This window comes from Gossypium arboreum, chromosome 5, assembly GCF_025698485.1.
Source record: "Gossypium arboreum isolate Shixiya-1 chromosome 5, ASM2569848v2, whole genome shotgun sequence".
Classification (NCBI taxonomy): Eukaryota; Viridiplantae; Streptophyta; class Magnoliopsida; order Malvales; family Malvaceae; genus Gossypium; species Gossypium arboreum.
This window is the reverse complement of record NC_069074.1, coordinates 8,082,219-8,099,592: the sequence shown is the minus strand read 5'-3', so window position 1 is coordinate 8,099,592 and position 17,374 is coordinate 8,082,219. Positions and strand designations below refer to the sequence as shown.

At 34.9% G+C, this 17,374-nt stretch overlaps 2 protein-coding genes, 1 long non-coding RNA gene and 2 pseudogenes across 5 annotated transcripts; 2 read left to right on the top strand and 3 right to left on the bottom strand.

The window, feature by feature from the left end:
- The first annotated feature begins 127 nt into the window (after positions 1–127).
- LOC108484346 (uncharacterized) lies at positions 128–4,868 on the top strand. 3 transcript variants are annotated; one of them, XM_017788099.2, is made up of 10 exons: positions 130–515; positions 742–792; positions 1,836–1,952; positions 2,128–2,562; positions 2,669–3,102; positions 3,217–3,316; positions 3,475–3,534; positions 3,618–3,707; positions 3,780–3,899; positions 3,984–4,868. In XM_017788099.2, exons 1-10 carry the CDS (start codon positions 468–470, stop codon positions 4,290–4,292), a joined length of 1,764 nt encoding a protein of 587 aa, XP_017643588.1. In that variant the 5' UTR covers positions 130–467; the 3' UTR covers positions 4,293–4,868. The 3 variants fall into 3 exon arrangements, with proteins under 3 accessions (XP_052884684.1, XP_017643588.1, XP_052884685.1); XM_053028724.1 differs by having other exon boundaries at positions 128–515; positions 3,780–4,868; XM_053028725.1 differs by lacking the exons at positions 130–515; positions 742–792 and adding an exon at positions 1,654–1,735 and having other exon boundaries at positions 3,780–4,868.
- Positions 4,376–6,061, bottom strand: LOC108484347 (protein LYK5-like). Its single transcript, XM_017788102.2, has one exon. The coding sequence runs from the start codon at positions 6,059–6,061 to the stop codon at positions 4,754–4,756; it is 1,308 nt and encodes a 435-aa protein (XP_017643591.1). The 3' UTR covers positions 4,376–4,753.
- Positions 6,062–10,001: 3,940 nt separating this feature from the next.
- On the bottom strand, positions 10,002–11,156 carry LOC108485132 (kiwellin-like; annotated as a pseudogene).
- A 437-nt stretch (positions 11,157–11,593) lies between these two features.
- On the bottom strand, positions 11,594–15,808 carry LOC108485131 (kiwellin-like; annotated as a pseudogene).
- On the top strand, positions 12,534–15,105 carry LOC128293168 (uncharacterized). The gene is made up of 3 exons (XR_008283265.1): positions 12,534–12,666; positions 13,140–13,225; positions 14,849–15,105. It is a non-coding gene; the product is annotated as an uncharacterized LOC128293168 (long non-coding RNA).
- Positions 15,809–17,374: the final 1,566 nt, after the last annotated feature.

Here is a 17,374-nt window from a genome sequence, read left to right as displayed (position 1 = left end):
ATTTAAAGTTTAAGTAATATTATATTTTAGTTTTATAAAAAAATTATATTCGATATTCTACATAGACCCTAAAAAGGAAAATCACAAATAGAAGGTATGACAACGAAGTTATCCTCGAACAGACCACGATTGCAAGCTACGTCAAAGCAAGTGAAAAAAAAAAACCACTTACCGCCATTGTGTGCTTTACAATCTGCACGATGTCCCACTCACATGTGAGACGGTTAGCCCAATTCCTGAAAGCTCCAGTTCATCTTCACCTCCACAGTTCTTTCCATACTTCTCTTGATTCTATATTTCAAATAATAATACCTCAACACCAACCAGCCACTCTTTCTTTGAGTTTAAGCTTTGGTCTTCCCCCCAACCCCCCCTGCCTTCATCAAAACCTGCTCACCCCTTTCTTGTTTGTAATTAATGTTTCGTATCCACCCATTGGTTGGTCGGGTTGAAAATTGAAGGTATTCATGGCCAGTCAAGCAGACTTGTCTGTTAATAACATGTCCTTGGAGATTGTAAGTTTGGCTTCTTAATTTAACGCCTCATTCGTTGGTTCGGTATAATACTATTATATCTATGATTCTTGAATGTGGAAATATACACTTTTATTCAACCACTTTATATAACATGTTTTCGTGATCTCCTTCATGTTACGGGGTTTGATTTTTGGCCTTTTTTTTTTTTTTAATTTGTTCGTTCATTTTGCCCGCTGCTTCATTTGATTTTACCTTGGAACTCCAGAGGAAAAAGAAGCTCAGTGGACAGCAAAAGAAAGAGGCGCTTGAAAGAGAGGTATGGGAATAAATCATCTCTCATTTTCCTTTTATATATATATATTCTATGATCACCATGCATTTTCAACAATAAAAATGAATCGATATGATTCTGATCCATCATCATCCATGTTTAAAAGACAGACATCCGTTTCCATAAATGTTTCACTTCAACTGTGTGCAATAAATACATCATTATTGATAGCACAACACGTTCATCATTTTCCTTTACTTGATTAATGAATATGAGAGATAGAGAGAGAATCATGGTTTATTAATTTTTCACTTTTAAACAGCCAGTTTTCTCTGGGAACTCCCTATAATGAGTTTCTTCTCAAATACTCAAAGGTATTGCAGGCATTATCATTCCTTTCTCCTAAAAAGCAATATTAGCTTACGGATTTATTTTCAGAATTAGGCATTCACTTAATTAACAAGGTTACACACCAGAATGTGGATATTGAGTACACTTACCAATTTTGCACATGATGCCAAAAATAAATACAGAAAATAATAAAATAAACATGATATAATTAATATGAAATATTTAACACCAAGTATTTTCATGTAGTTAAAAGTATGAAATGTATACACTAAAAAGGAAAATGTGAGACACCAGTCACACAACATTATTTGAGTATGCACGGGCAAAACCCATTTGCCAACATCTGGATTGCAATTAGCAAGCACCGGATCAGAGTGGCTTTGTCTCTTGTCGAGAAAGGGCAGTTGTAAGGGAGGATTAACTATTCTATACCCTTTTTTATGCCCTTGCGTATGGCCTATAAATTTTGAAGATATGGTTTTAGACCAGTTTCGGCTGCAGGTAACTTTTATTTAACTATCCAAGAAATGGTACTTTCAATTACTTTACAGCGCTGCAAATGATTCGATATATCTAGTTGAGTAATTAGAAGTGCATGGTTGTTAACGCAAATCATGACATGTTATGATTTAAAGATGTATAGAATACTTACCGTTGGTGTCAAGTTTTCTTTCGGTTGGCACATCTAAAATATGAATGAAATGCTAATGTAAATGCTGTTTCTTTTATATTTATAGGTCTCCATGCTTCAGAAAATGCTAAATCAAGAAGAAAAGATGCATGAGATTCTAACACGAGTACATCATCAAGAGGCCGGCTCTTCCATCTCCATCCCCAATTTCCTCCCTCCAAAGGCAAGGCTGTTCTTTCCCTTTCCTTGCATGCATGCTTTGAGGGCATATTTGACTTGACTTCTTAAGTTCTCTTCATATCATTAATGTATGGTAGGAAGAAACATTTGACAAAAGAAGCATTTAGTAAACAGCTGAGTGATCAAATCCATTATCCATGTCGTTTAAAATTTTACAGACGAAGGAGCTGTTAGCAGAGCTGGCTATGGTTGAGGGTGAGATAGCTCGTTTAGAAAGCCAAATAAGCCAACTTCAACTTGATCTAAAACAGGAAAAGGAAGCTACCCAGGCAAAACAATGGCAACCTGGGAGTCTAATGTCTTACCTTCAAGACCATCCATCCACTACATCTAACCCAAACCCCATTAAGCAAGGTGGTCAGGAAAAGGTGGTTTTTGAGACAAAAGCTTTGCATTTCATTAGCAAAGCTATTAAAGGGGATTACACTCTTAGCGACTTCAGTCTGAACGAGAGAATGGACTCAAGATTACTTTCTGAGCAGAAAGAAAACCAGTTCCAGGGAGAGGTTAAATTTCAAGAGAGGGTTCCTAGGAAAAGCAGTTTGTTGAAGGCAGCTTCGCCTTTACGAGACCCTCGGCATCCATCGCCCAAGGTGTAGCCCTAGTTATTCTGTTTCCCACAGGTTCCGCTGAACCTGATATGAAGGTTTTTGAATTATATTTTGTTTATACTGAGATTTTTTTTTGTTCAATTTCCAGCTAAGGGAACGTATTCCAGAGTCTAACTGGGACCTCCCCCCGAAATCTCTATCGAGTACACTGCTTTCAGAAGAGAGCAGCCAGAATTGGCATCCCAACAAGCTATCTGAGAATATCATGAAATGTTTGAACTTTATTTTTGTCAGGCTACTTAGAACATCAAGAGCAATGGAACTGGAGAAATCAGGCCCTATTACCAGGTTTATGAGCACACCCTTAAGCTCAAGAAGCTTTAGGGTGGAAAGTACTCTAAATCCAAAGTCAAGCCTTGGGTCACAGAAAGAATCGAGGCAACAAGACCCCTATGGTATCTTCGACATGGAAGAGTCTATTCCAAGGGACATTGGTCCTTACAAGAACCTGGTCATATTCGCATCAAACTCTATGGACCCCAAATGCATTTCAAGTTCTATTCCTTTACTTAAAAAGCTAAGGTCTGCCGCATAATCTGGATACAAGAGTTCTTATAGAAATTACTATAAAAATTTCAGAAGCAACAGAATGAAGAAAGGCAATTTCTGATCCATTTCTCTGTTTTCCATCTTCAGGGTGCTGATGAGCAATCTCCAGAAAGTGGACCTGAGATCGTTGACTTACCAGCAAAAATTAGCATTCTGGATCAACATTTACAATGCCTGCATCATGCATGTATAGTATGGAAAAGAATTTAAATTTCCTTTTGTTTATTTCTCTTGAGTGGGGGTCTTTGCTTGATTTGTGCTTAACCTTACATTAAATGTTGTGATGCTTTCCTTTTATTTAAGCCCCCTCCTTTTGTATCTGTGGATTGACATTACTAGTGACAGGGATATCTCCAATATGGTGTGCCTAATACCCCAGAAAAGTTTTTGACACTGATGAACAAGGTACATTCCTAGTTAGCTTCCTAAGTACTTCTGCATGTATATCAAATCTTTCGCCAAAATAGCAACATGACAATGAGTTTCAGGCAACTCTCAACGTTGGAGGCAACACAATAAGTGCGCAAGCAATGGAGCACTATATTCTGAGGAAACCAGCATCTTCGAACATGAAAGAGGTACATTTTAACACTGTTCTGCTTCTGCTTGAGAGTTTGTCCAAGTTATACTAAAACCATGATTTCTCTAAGGCTTATCAGAAGGATGATAAGGATAATCAAGAAGCCATTGTCCGCAAACTTTATGGACTCCAATTGATGGATCCGAATGTCACATTTGCCCTGAGCTGCGGAACTCGGTCTTCTCCTGCAGTAAGTTTGGGTATTAATTTTGGAACTCTTTCTATGGCAGATGTACCTGATCCAAAGAAACTCTTGAATAAATTTCCGTGGCAGGTGAGAATATACACGGCTGATGGAGTTGCAGCTGAACTGGAGAAATCAAAATTAGAATACTTGCAAGCTTCAATTGCGGTGACCAACACAAAAAAGATTGCACTCCCTGAGCTTCTGCTTCGAAACATGTTTGATTTTTCAGTTGATATGACCTCATTGGTCCAGTGGGTTTGTCAGCAGTTACCCACATCTGGTTCACTAAGGAAATCAATGGTGGACTGCTTCAGGAGCCACAATAGTGGCAAGGTATCCATCACTGTGGAGAAAATACCATATGACTTCGAATTCCAATATCTGTTGGCAATGTAAACAAGATTGTTTTCCAATTTTCCTTTGTTTGTCATGAAAGAAAATATGAAATTAAATAAGAGAAAATGAACAAACAGCTTAAATAATAAGAAAAAAGTGAATCAATTTCTTTACATCTTCCCATACTTGTAGATCCATTTTTCTCTTTAACAAAGCAAATTCGCAGTAACAATTTCTAAGATTGACCTAATTTGCAGTTACGTGCTGCCTACAGGACAATTATTCTGTTTTCCTAATATTAAAATATTGAGATTTCAATTTTCAACCCAACAAGCAAATCAAAATCTGTATCTTCGTTTTCTCCCACTTCTGTCAATATCTAAGGCGAATCATTAACAAAGTCATAATGAATCTTTTCGCACTCTAAATTTAAAAAAAAAATCATTTTAATTTGGAAAAAAAATCCTTATGCCATTAGAAAAAGAGTATGAACTAAAAATATGAGCCGCCATATACCCAACTCATCTGGGTGCCAAGGAGACCGAAATGCCTGTTGGAACTTTTACATTTTCCAACCAAATCCTCGACTCAAGATAAAGTTTGGATATCTTCCCTGCCACGCGTCCCATATCAGGCCGGTTATCAGGATCCACGTGTACGCAATCCAACGCTAGTTGTATCAACTTCTCCGCCACCTTAACTGGAAACGAATCATTCATCCTCCTATCAACCCACTGCCTCAACCCTTCCCTGCCCTCCGCCGTGGCTGCCATAGCAGTATCTATCACAGATGTCCTTAGAAAATCACCGGTTTTTTTGTCGTATCGGTATTTCAACGGTTCCTCCCCGGATAGTAGCTCCAAAATCACTACTCCGAAGGCGAAAACATCAGATTTCTGTGTCACGCTGCCGCTGGATCTGAATTCTGGCGACATGTAATCTCTCAACCCTTCGAAATGCCTATCTCCACTATCGTATCTCTTCAATTCCCTAAAACTCGCGTTACCTCCTTCGATTTCTGTTTCTCGTTTCGAAGAGCCGGTTTCCAGCGTTTCGATGTCGTCCGTTTCGCCACGAAGCTGTGCCGTTCCGAAATGGCAAATCTTGGCATTGAAAGAAGGCTCTGTGACAATAATGCTACTGCTCTTAATGTGATTGTGAACGATGCTGAGATTTAATCCGGTGTTATTGTGAACATAGTCGAGACCGTGAGCGAGGTCCGTAGCGATTTGCATTCGCGAAATCCACGTCGAGAGAACAGTATAGCTCGGGTTTCTAGGGTTTCTCAAGCACTCAACGAGATTTGATCCTTGTATGAACTCATAAACAAGGTAAATATGATCGCCGGATATGGAAGCGCCGAGGAGTTTGATTATACTCATGTGATTGCTTCTACAAATGATGGACAGTCGTTCTTTCAGTTGAGACGTCTGGATTTTACGGCGAAACTTGCGTTGGAAAACGACAGTATCACGGCCCCTGAGGTTGCAGCGCCAGCAAGCAGCGGCAGAGAAGGCAGAGGAGGAAGTGGAGGAGTAGCGCTTGGCTAAGAAGTTGTTGGTGGCAGTTCGGATTTCGGTTATGTCGTAGATGTGAGGATTTTCGGAGAGGGATTGGCGGAGGCTTGAAAGAGAAGATTGACATGACAGCGAGGTACCCCACGACGTATCTTTCGTGTAAGATGAAGTGTTAGTGTAAGCTGCGGTGGTGGGATTAGATTCAGAAGTGGAGGGAGATGGGCTCAGGTGACTCGCTGGAGTTCGAGGGGACTGATTCGAGCGAGTTCGTGGAGTTCGGAATGAGGTAGGTTCCGACGTGTTGGCTCCCATATTTGGTTCTGCTTCTAAAGAGAAGAGGACGAAATTGAAATTTCAACAAAGCAAAAAAGGGGTTCGTTTTGGATAATAATAAATGGGAATTTGGTCAAAAGCAAGCAGAATGGACTGTGGTTATTTGTGATATCAGCCAGACCAAAAGGCGTGAATGAGGTCGGCCAGCTGCTAACCTGTGCATGTGCAAAAAGCGGATGATAGCTTGTAGATTCTATTCGAATACCTGATCCGATAGCTGATTCAAAAAACAGAGAGATTAGATAAAAAAATTAAGTTTCGAAAATAAGTTTGAATAAAATTTAAGGGACTTTTTATATGAATCAAGTCTTAGACAATAATTTTTTGTTTAAACTTGACTCGGTTTAAATATATTATGTTATAAAATAATTAAATTAATTATATATATTAAATAATAATTATATATTTATATCAAATTATTAACTTGATAATAATTGAATTATTGCTAAAACTTAAAAAGAATTATCTAACTAAATAACTTAACTAAAAATATAAAATTTTAAATATTATATTTAGTACAATAAAATATTTATTATAGTTATTTGTGCATTTTAATATAATAAAATATTTATTATATTTATGGTAGTATTTTTAATATAATTTTTTTAATATGTTAGAAAATATTTATTTTAGTGTTTATTTATTGCATTATATATTTTTAATAATTATTTTTAAATAAAAGTTAATCTAAAAATCAAATATGGGGTGAGCATGTTGGGTCCAGTCCAAATTTACTTTTCTTAAATTGAATTGAGTTGAAAACAAACTTAAAAAATTAATCTAAATATATTACATGAACTCGACCTATAAACACCTCTGGATTCTACTCCCCGTACGAAGGAAGATCCCCCCTTTTTTTTTTTCTATTTCAATAAATATGCCATCTTACAATAAAAGTATCATGGAGGCCCTTATACTAAAAGTTAAATTGCCACATGCTCATTTTATTAAAAAATGAATAAATTAGTCTCTATGCATTAGATTAAAAGATAAATTGGTCTTTTTGCTAAAAAAATCTATTTTTACTAATAAAAATTAGTCCCTACAACATAAGGTACGTGGGCATCTCATATGTTATTGTTTGGTTATTTTGTCAGTCCTGTCAGTTCTTAGCAGTAGAAATGGATTAATTTTTAAAAAAGACCAGTTTACTCTATGATCTAATGTATAGGGACTAATTTACTTAATTTTCTAATAGAGAATGCAAAATACAATCTAAAATCTAGTACAAAAATTTTTATGATATTTTTACCAGCAATCATCGTCTCATTTAATGTCGAGTTGGTTAGAAAATGCAGTTGGGGCTTTTAGTAAGCGAATTCAAAAGCTTCGAAAATGGCTATTACTATTTCAATATCTTTTTAAGACCATATTAATAAAGTCTGATATTGTTTAGAAGGAGATTAGTTTCAGCATTTAGAACTTTGTGGTCAGAAAGTAAAGTTGATTTATATATATATATTCCAAATGAGGGAAATGGGAATAAGGATGTTAAGAACAAAAGTTTGAATGCATAAAGATTATTTGACGGGTTTCCTGAACAAAAAATTTAAGGCAGTATGTTTATTTGAACCTTAGAATCAACTTGACAATGATTTGGTTAGGTTTATGACCCAACCTTATCTTGTAAAATCACCAGTGTCTTACTTTACATCATTACAATTTTTGTTGCGCTAATCACAATCTGAAAAGGTAGAATCTCCAACTAGACTACAGTTCACTAAATCGGTTTGAATGCGCAAGACAGGAGGCATGAGCTAGAAGCCTAGAAGTGACAAGTTTGACCAAAAGTTTCATCTTGGCGGATGCATTAGATTCATTTATGCGAAGAAACTGTAGCCACCGATGATCCTTTTGACAGATGGGTTGCAACTTGTTTCAGTGTGACAGTTAACTCCCGTGTAGTGCTTTCATAAATGGAGGTCAATAAATGGAGAAACGCGTTTTTTGTTACATGCGACACGCAGTAGCTGCAATTTTATGCTCTTTGCTTGAGTGGGGACGCTAAACTCTCGCCTTGGAATGTTGGAAAACAATTTTGCAAAAGATAGGCTCTCGATGCCACAACCCAAATCATTATCAATCTTCCTGAATTTTCAATTAAGTGGGCTTTTCCTACCCATTGCAGGCTCTAACAGTAACGCATCTCTGTTTCTGCTCATACGCTAATCTAATATGTGATCTTCCATAGTTTTTAAACCTTTCATTTTATTCTTATCCCATTAAAATAATACTTGATATTTACACTACAAATATGAGATTCTCCCACACCTCCTTTTTTGCAAGACACAAAATAGAACGCAAATCTTCTGCCCTGTCCCTGCCCTTCTATAAAGTCATGTCATGTTGTATTATGCTAATCTAGTAAAGTGAGTTTGGAGAATATGATTCTGCAGCATTTGTTAAGCAATTATTGCTCAAGTTTTATAATTTATAATTGTCTTGTGTATTTAATCTCACCATAAGTAATTATTATGAGTGAATTTTGTCTGATTTTTTATTTATTTGTGCTTTATATTAATTTGATCTTATATTATGACTGTTCAAATATATATTTATAATTGTATTGTACTTTTAATTATAAGAAAACTTACACAAGATACATGAATAAGTGTTACAGAAAACTTTTCACTGGCATAAAACAAGTCACTTTTTCCAGGCTAAAATTAAACCTGAGACCATTGCCCGAGTAACATTCGCAATCCTTGCATTTTTTATCTAATCCCAGAACTGTCCGCACTGCATCAGACCCATCAGCATCAATGTTCTTACAAGATAAGATGGCAGATAAGAATGCTCTTTAGTACATTTTACCGTAGCTATATACTATATAACCATTAATAAGGTTCCCAAGAGAGTAAATTGCCACAACGCCCTGGACGAAAATCGATCTCAATCTCAACAATTGTATTTGAAGAGATATTTCTCCATTTTCGTCATGTTCGTAACAAGGCTAGATCACCTTGGTTTGGGTTGGGTTTTAAGGAATTTTAAGGCACAGACCTGGGCCACACAACTCTTAGCTAGGAAATTAATGCAAACTGTGGTGGTCCTTTTCTATTATTTGTACCAGGTTGTTGACTTGTCTAGTCTTTGGAATTGCCTGTTGTTTTATTTTCAAATGTTGAAGGATGAATTTAACATTGCTTCTAAAAATATTTTGAGATAAAAATATTTTTAAGATAAAAGTATTATTAAATAAGATATATTTTTAAAAAAATGTTTTCAAACCTCAAAAATTAACCCAAAAGTGATTTTAACATAATCATAAAATTTTAACTTCTCCTTAAAATTATATTTTTTTCTTTCAGAAAATGCTTCTTAAAAAAAATGTTAAATTGGTCATTAATTCGTTTAGTAGAACAGTTAGACAGGAAGACAGCTTTCCATTAATTACTTGAATAAATATCACCATGTTCCAAGCATTTATTATTTTCATTTTTTAAAATTTAATCCCTTTGATTAATTTTACCCTTAATGCCTCGGAGTTCATGCAGGATAAAATTTTTAATGGATTTGGATAATTTCAATTTTTGAACAAATCAATCTTGTTTCAAGGTATTTTTTACATTGATTTTATATACTTTTTCTTTTTTTCTACACGGGAGACTTTTTGTATTCTATATCACTCAATGGTTGATCTGTTGACTTGTAAACTACACTTCGTTTATGGCTTCATGGCTTGGGTTGCCATTGCCCCCTTCGTACGTGGAATAAAACATTGCGCTGATATTTTCCGTTTTAATGAATGAAGAATTAACATAAAAGAGATGCATTAAGCATATATGCAAATTTTATCATCGTCATTCCTTGATATATTTTTCATTAATCAGATCAAACCGCAAGATTAATGTCCTACAGTTTACAAATCAAGGCCACAAACAAGGACCATATGCCTACCAAATTTTTAGACCTTAATCTAACCCCCTACTTTATTATCATAATAATGGTAGTATTTTAAAAGTTTAAGTTGCTCAAGTTTTCTTAAATCATATGCCATTGATCAGGTAACATCTTCAATCCCTTTCTCTTTATTGAGCTTCAAAGCGCTCCATACTGCATTAGATCCATCAATAATTTTATTATTACAAGGTCGTTGGTATGCATGTGCTTCATCACAACCATGCATGGAGTCACACTCGTCAACCACCTTAGCTGTAACACTATTCCCATTGCTCGCCATTATTCTTATCATCTTTCCACACCTACCCGCCATCATACCACCCAGTGGAAAGTGCCACTATACGCTCAGAGTTGTCATGGGATTGCTCATCACATTTAGATCGATCTCCTCCATTGCCACCTTGGCTGAAATCATTGATTGTTAATTTAGCTTTCGTTGAGGATTCTGGGGGTGAGCATTTGTAAGTGGTATAAGTTTTAACTTCGCACCGAAGAGGGCATGAGGGCTGGCAGTTTCCTCGTAGAGGTGCAGGGCTACTTCTTCGGCGGATATGAGTCCCCACATTGGGATCATCATTGCACTTGCTATTGGTGCAAATGAGCTGACCAGAGCAATCATGTAGGTTTTGACATGGACCATTGCAGCCGGAGAGAGCATTAGAAAGTAAAGGAGATTTTAGAGAAGAGAAAGGAAAGAGAGACTGATAACAAAATGTTTTCCATGCAAATTAGCAAAGCCAAATTGAACTGCTTGTTGGAGATGGTATGAAGAAAACAAATTGGCCATTGGTATATATAGAGGGTTGCGAAGAAAGATGCTATAGGAGATTTAAATGAAGACCTTTTTTTTAAACTAAACGAAGTCCTTTTTTTCTGCTAAGCACAAATAAGTTTTTTCTTTTTTTTGAGGCGGGTAATTCAATGTCATTTCACAAATCAACTTGTTTCTATAAAGTTATCTTTAGTCATGTCTAAGGTTACTTACCAACAAGTAGTTTTTTTATTTGGTATAATAACAATAATTTAATCCTCAATTTTTATATTTTTATATAAAAGTTTTAAAAATCAAAATCATTTAAAGAATAGAAATTTCTATATAAAAATTTTAGAAAAATAAAATCTCAAATATGATGAATCATACTATGTCTAATATGGGTTGACATAGTTCCATTGTTTACGTTAATCTAGGTTAGGGTTTTAACGAAGATTAAGGAATCTTAGGTTTATACAGACTTGATCAGGATTGGGAGGGTGGTGCTATTTTGTGTTTGTTTCTTGTATCAACTCGTTAGCTTTTGTGTCATCTTTTGGGGATCTAAACGATTTATGATAGGGTTAGGCAGGACCGTGACTTTTTATTAATTATGAAGTTTTTTTTTTTAAATTTAATGTTTTACAAATAAATTGGATTAGCATATTTGGAAATTTTATCATCATTGTCTATTGATATATTTTATCGGATCAAAGAGCAAGATTCATGTCGTACGTATGCCATGGCCAAGGACCATATGCCACCCTATTTTTCTCAATCTAACCCCTTAGTTTTTTACCGTAATAATAGTAGTATTTCAAAGTTTACGAAATTCTTCAAGAACATATTTTTAAACCTTAGGCCATAGACCATGTAATATCTACAATTCCCACATCTTTATTGAGCTCCAAAGTACTTCATACTGCATCAGACGCATCAACAATGTTATTCTTACAAGGAGGTTGGTATGCACGTTCTTTATCACAACTACCCATGGAGTCACATTCGTCATGTAAATAGAGTTATGGAGCATTGCTGGCGTTACCGATTTATTTATTAGATATTTTATTTCATCTAACGTTCATATTTGAAACCAATTAAAATCAAACATATTGTCCCTTAAATGTACTTATTTTTCTCGACATGTTTTACTTGAATTTATTACTCGGGTTAGGGGCGTTACACGCCAACCACCTTAGCTGTCACACTTTTACCATTGCTCGCTTTGATCCTTATCATCTTCTCGCACCTTGACCCACCATTATACCACCCAGTGGAAAGCGCCACTATACGCTCAGAGTTGCTATGGTATTGCTCATCACATACAGAAGGACCCCCTCCAAAACCACCTTGACTAAAATCATTGTTTGTTAATTTAGCTTTGGTGGAGGATGTGACCGGAGGTGAGCATTTATAAGTAGGATAAATTTGGCCTTGGCATTGAAGAGAACCAGAGGGCTAGTGTAACAGCCCGATTTTGGGCCTAGTCGGAACAGTAGTTTCGGGACCACTATTCTGAGGCCAAAGAAAATTATTTTAGTATTATTTTGTGTTATAATATAATTTTATAAGTGCATGTAAATTTTGGTAAGTTAATTTTAGCGATTTCTAGTCCAATTTCGAAAAAGAACTAAATCGCGTAAAAGGTAAAAGTTGAGTTTTAATACCTAAAGGTGTTAAATTTCCTTGTATCTTAAATTGGGGGTCTTTAAAGTGAAATTAGGCCATTTAAAGAGTGATGGCCGGCCATGAGACAAGGAATGAAATGGTCAAACATGTTAGGTAAGTGTTGGGTGACTTATTTGACAAATAAGTAATAAAATAAAGAAAAGAAAATATCATCTTTTCTTCATCTTCTCTCCACCGAAAAAATGGCAGCAAAGAAAGGGTTTAGGAGCTGGAAACTTTCAGCAAAGAAACTCCCTCTATAGTAAGTGATTTTAATGCTTTTTCTTGATGATTTTTACATTTTTTGAACCCCTAAAGCATGAGCTTTCATATGATGGGTCTATTTTGCAAAATGATGAAGAGTCTAGGGTTTTTCCATGAGAGTAAATGTGTTTTTTTTCTGTGTTTTTATGGAAGATTATGAGTCCTAGTTGTCTAATAATCAACTTTTGTGAAAGAAATTGCATGAAAACACCTTAAAAAGGGCTAGATTGCTAAGTTGTAAAATGAGTTGTAAATGTGTGAAATAGTTAAAATTATAAGTTGCTATAGTTATGAAAATGGTTCATCTAGACTCAAGGAGTAAAGAAATGTGATAAAAATTATTTTACGAGCCTAGGGGTAATTTGGTAATTTTGGCAAAATATAGGGGCAAAATTGTAAAAATTGCCCAAGTGTGTCAATGGACTAATTTGATCAGTATATTGTTTTAATAAGTTGAATGTGATATTTTAGATGATGAAAATCGAGATTTGGACCTAGAACGGAAAGAAATCGATTAAGGGATAATTACGTCTTTTTTTCACCTTTGTGGTATCGAGGTAAGTTCATGTGTAAATAATGTAGCATAATTGTTATTTTTAAGTTATTGATGTTAAATATATGATATGCTGATTTTTATCATGAAATATATGCTTTGTGGTTATTTTCGAATAAAATGCAAGTTATGTGTATTATCTGTTAAATATAAAGTGCTACCGAGTATTGGTTTCGGTATTTTACGGAAGATGGCAAGGATATGTGTTCGAGGAAAATCCCGTTTGAACCTTAGGAATAGATTAGGATACAAGTGACATGTCACTAGGATGGTTGAGCATCCGAACTCGTTGAGTTGAATCCGAGTTCACTTATGGATGTGAATGTTCGAACTCGCTGAGTTGAGTCCGAGTTCGTGAGATGTAACTAGGCATCCGAGCTCGTTGAGTTTAGTCCGAGTTCACTTATGGATGCGAACGCCCGAGCTCGTTGAGTTGAGTCTGAGTTCACTTATGGGCGGGTTACAAGGTAGCTTGGCTACATATGTGGCACTTATGTGCAAACTTTCCATGTATCCGAATTATATTCCGATGTGTTCAACGGGTAAAATTCTACTCAAATGGAGGAATACTCGAGATGAAACAGACGTATTGGTAAATGTTGTGAAATGGATACTTTGAACAGGTATGTACTTAACCCTCGGGTTGAAAACTCGACATAACAACAATATGGTAAGATGGTAAATGAAAATGTGATATGAATGTCTCGGTGATGATTATACAAACGATGTTGTATTAATTTTGTGAACAATGATCATGAATGAGTAATTTAGCCTTGACAGATCTGAGTTACTGTAGTAGTGTAACTTTGAAAATACACTAAAAATAGTGGAAAATGAGTTAGAGGCAGAATAAAATATGGGATTAAAGCTTAATGAGTCTATTTTCACATGAAAGAAACAGGGGAAGAAAAAGAATTTCATATTGTGTGATATTTGAATTCTTGTGAAACAGGGTCTGAATGAATTCGAGATCTCCTATTCTGACTTTAGAAATTCACAAAAAATTGTACAAAAATTATTAAGAGTCATACCTTAGATACATGGATTCCTTATTGAGTCTATTTTTAGGGGAAATAAACGGCATGGTCTTTGGAATTTTTTACAGAGAGAAATTCGGTTTGTAGTGCATAGGGGTCAGAGTGGTCATACCCTGAAATAAGGGAGACTTTAACTAATAAACTGTACTAATTGGCCCAACCAAAAATTCTAGAAAAAAATTATTAAGTAGACATATGAGTCTAGTTTCAAGAGAAATAGACGAGAACATTATTCGGGTCTTGTACTATGAGATAATTGAACTTTAGTACAGAAGGGTCGGAACTGTCAGACAGTGAATCAGGGGTAAATTTGAGGAATAAACTGTACTATTTGGCTTAACCAAAAATTCTGGAAATTTTATGGAAGAAAGGAAAATAAGTCTAGTTTCAGGGAAAATTAACGGAACTTAATTCGGAGTTCGTAGCTCCATATATAAATAATTTAGTGACCATTGCTCAGAAAGACAGCTTGTAGTGAACTTGAGAATATGTTGTAAACATTGATAAAACAAGTTAATGAGTTGCTTATTGTTTTCATATGAACTTACTAAGCGAAAGCTTACCCCCCTCTTCTTTCCTATGTTTTCTAGAGTTTCCAAGTTAGCTCGGGTTGGAAGCCGTCAGAGATATTATCACACTGTCAAGCTAACGCTATTGGTGTAGTGATTTCAAGTACTTTGAGCCTATGGCATGTATAGGAGTTTAAATATTAGAGTATGTGATATGGCTTTAACCATATGTGTTGGCCTATTTTGATTATGGGATTGTAAATCTAATTTAATTATGCATGCATGTGCTATGGTATTATGTGATGAGTTTATAATGATTATAGTATGAATGTGGTAAAGATGTGAGTAAAATCTATGATATCTATTACATGTGTAATTGCCATAATCATGACATGTTAGGAATGTTTAAGTACCTAATTTTGCCACGTTGTATGTTATTATATAAGTATGCGTGTACCTATTGTGAGTGTGACAAAATGGCTTGGAAAATAGCCTTGTATTTGTCCAGTTTTTGGACACGGGTTTGGGACACGGGCGTGTCCCTAGCACACGGGCGTGTGCTCTATGCCCACACAGGCGTATGAAGCCTTGATGCAAGAGATTTTCTAAGTTTTTCATGAGTTCTCGATTGGGTCCCGAACCACTCCAGATGTATGTTTTGGGCCTCGTAAGCCCGTATATGGGACAGATTGTATGTGAAATTAAAAGTTTTTAATTATTTGAGATTTCATGGCCCTGTTTAGTATGAAAGTGTTAGTAAAAGTCAAGTAGCACCTAGAACCCCGTCCCGGCGTCGGATGTGGGCGAGGGGTGTTATAGCTGGCAGTTCCTAGTCGAAGGTGAGGGGCTACTTCCTCGACAGATATGAGTCCCCACATCAGGGTCATCATTGCATTTGCCGTTGATGCAAATGAGCTGACCAGAGCAATTGTTCAAGTCTCGACATGGACCATTGCAATCGGAGATAGCATTAGAAAATAAGGGAGAATAAATTATAATAAAAAAAACAGAAAGAGAGGCTAAACGTAAAATGTTTTCCATATAAATTAAGAAAGCTAAATAGTTTATTGTTGATTTACATGGAAGACAAATTGGTCAATTTTGTGTTATATAGAGGGTTTGGAATAAAAGGATTTGAACAAACTACTTTGAAACAGAAAAAAAAAAAATTCAAGTTGGACAAAATTAAAATGGTTGTCTCACGCCTAATTCTTCAAGTCTCCCCACTCTGAAGTGAACTTGGGATGCTAGATGTTGCCGCAAACCGCGTAATTTTATATCATTAATTGCCTTGTTTAGACTGAATTTTCATTCAATTCCATCTAAAAGGCTCAAGCATTAGGCCATTATTTATGATAAATGTAAGACTGTTTGGCAGCCGAAATCTTTGACCAAGGCCTTTTTGATGAAATTATCTAATCTATTCTATCGCAGGCTAAAATTTAGGCTGAATAGGGAATGGGTGATTTATGATGGATAAAATAAGAACAAACTTCTTTCTCATGTAGGGCCAAGAAACTTTTCAAACCTAGGCAGAACTGAAACAGCCCAAACCCAATTGGATTATAGATAATAAATGGACTTAGATTTACTTTTTGGATCCTAATAAACCCATCATGTGTAAGCAATAAAATCGAGAGGAATAAAAGTAATTATCCAAAATTTCAACCATGAATTTGGTACTAATCAGAATTATGATTTCAACTCAGGTCTTTTGCTGCTACTAATTTTATTTTGTTACAACCAGCTTTTAGTGTCGCACGCATTTTGATGTGTTTAAGTTTAGTAGTTAATACAAAAGATTATTATTTACAAAATAATTAATAAACACAATTAAAAAATCAATTATTTTAATAATTTAAATATTATAGTAACAGAATTACTCCTAATTGTTAATTAAAATATTTCTATAGTACAATTATATTTTAAAAGGATGTAAGTTCAAGCACGTTAAAGTGTGTTTATCTTCCTATTTAAAGGTTTTAGAGGAGTTATGGATAGTTTTAAGTATTGTATAAAAAATTTATACAATACCATTTTATTACATATCATAAATTTATACTTCTTGTTCATCAATTTCATTTTTCTTTCCTTTCTTTTTGGTGAATTACAATAACAGGGCAAAACCTGAACAACAAGCGTGACTAGTGTAACTCGAACCCAAGTCACACTTGATTTGGTGCAATTAATACACATGGAACTTTGATTGTGGTTCAAATGCATACACGAAACTTTAATTTTGATTCAATTGTACACATTTAAATAAATACATCAAATATTTTTATATAAGTTATATATATAATTATTTATATTGTAATATGTATGCTTAGAAATGGTGCCATAACGTTATTGTGTTAGTAATTTGTAAAAATTGAATTAAATTAACATTTCATGTTTATAATTGCACAAAATAAAAGTTCATGTATAGGTTGACACATTAAACTAAAGTTTATGTGTAGTTTTAAAATTTAAGCCTTATATTATATCGGTTCTTTCAAAAATGATATATTATATTGAATGAGATAAATGCATTATCTATAAAGTTTAACACACTAAATATAAAGTTATTATATAAATAAAATTTGATATTTAAAACTAAAACAATAT

Coding starts and splice junctions, on each gene's coding strand:
- LOC108484346 (XM_053028724.1), top strand. CDS start 468: ATGGCCAGTCAAGCAGACTTGTCTGTTAATAACATGTCCTTGGAGATT. Junction 516..741: donor ATAACATGTCCTTGGAGATT/GTAAGTTTGGCT, acceptor TTGGAACTCCAG/AGGAAAAAGAAGCTCAGTGG. Junction 3,103..3,216: donor CCTTTACTTAAAAAGCTAAG/GTCTGCCGCATA, acceptor TTCCATCTTCAG/GGTGCTGATGAGCAATCTCC.
- LOC108484347 (XM_017788102.2), bottom strand. CDS start 6,061: ATGGGAGCCAACACGTCGGAACCTACCTCATTCCGAACTCCACGAACT.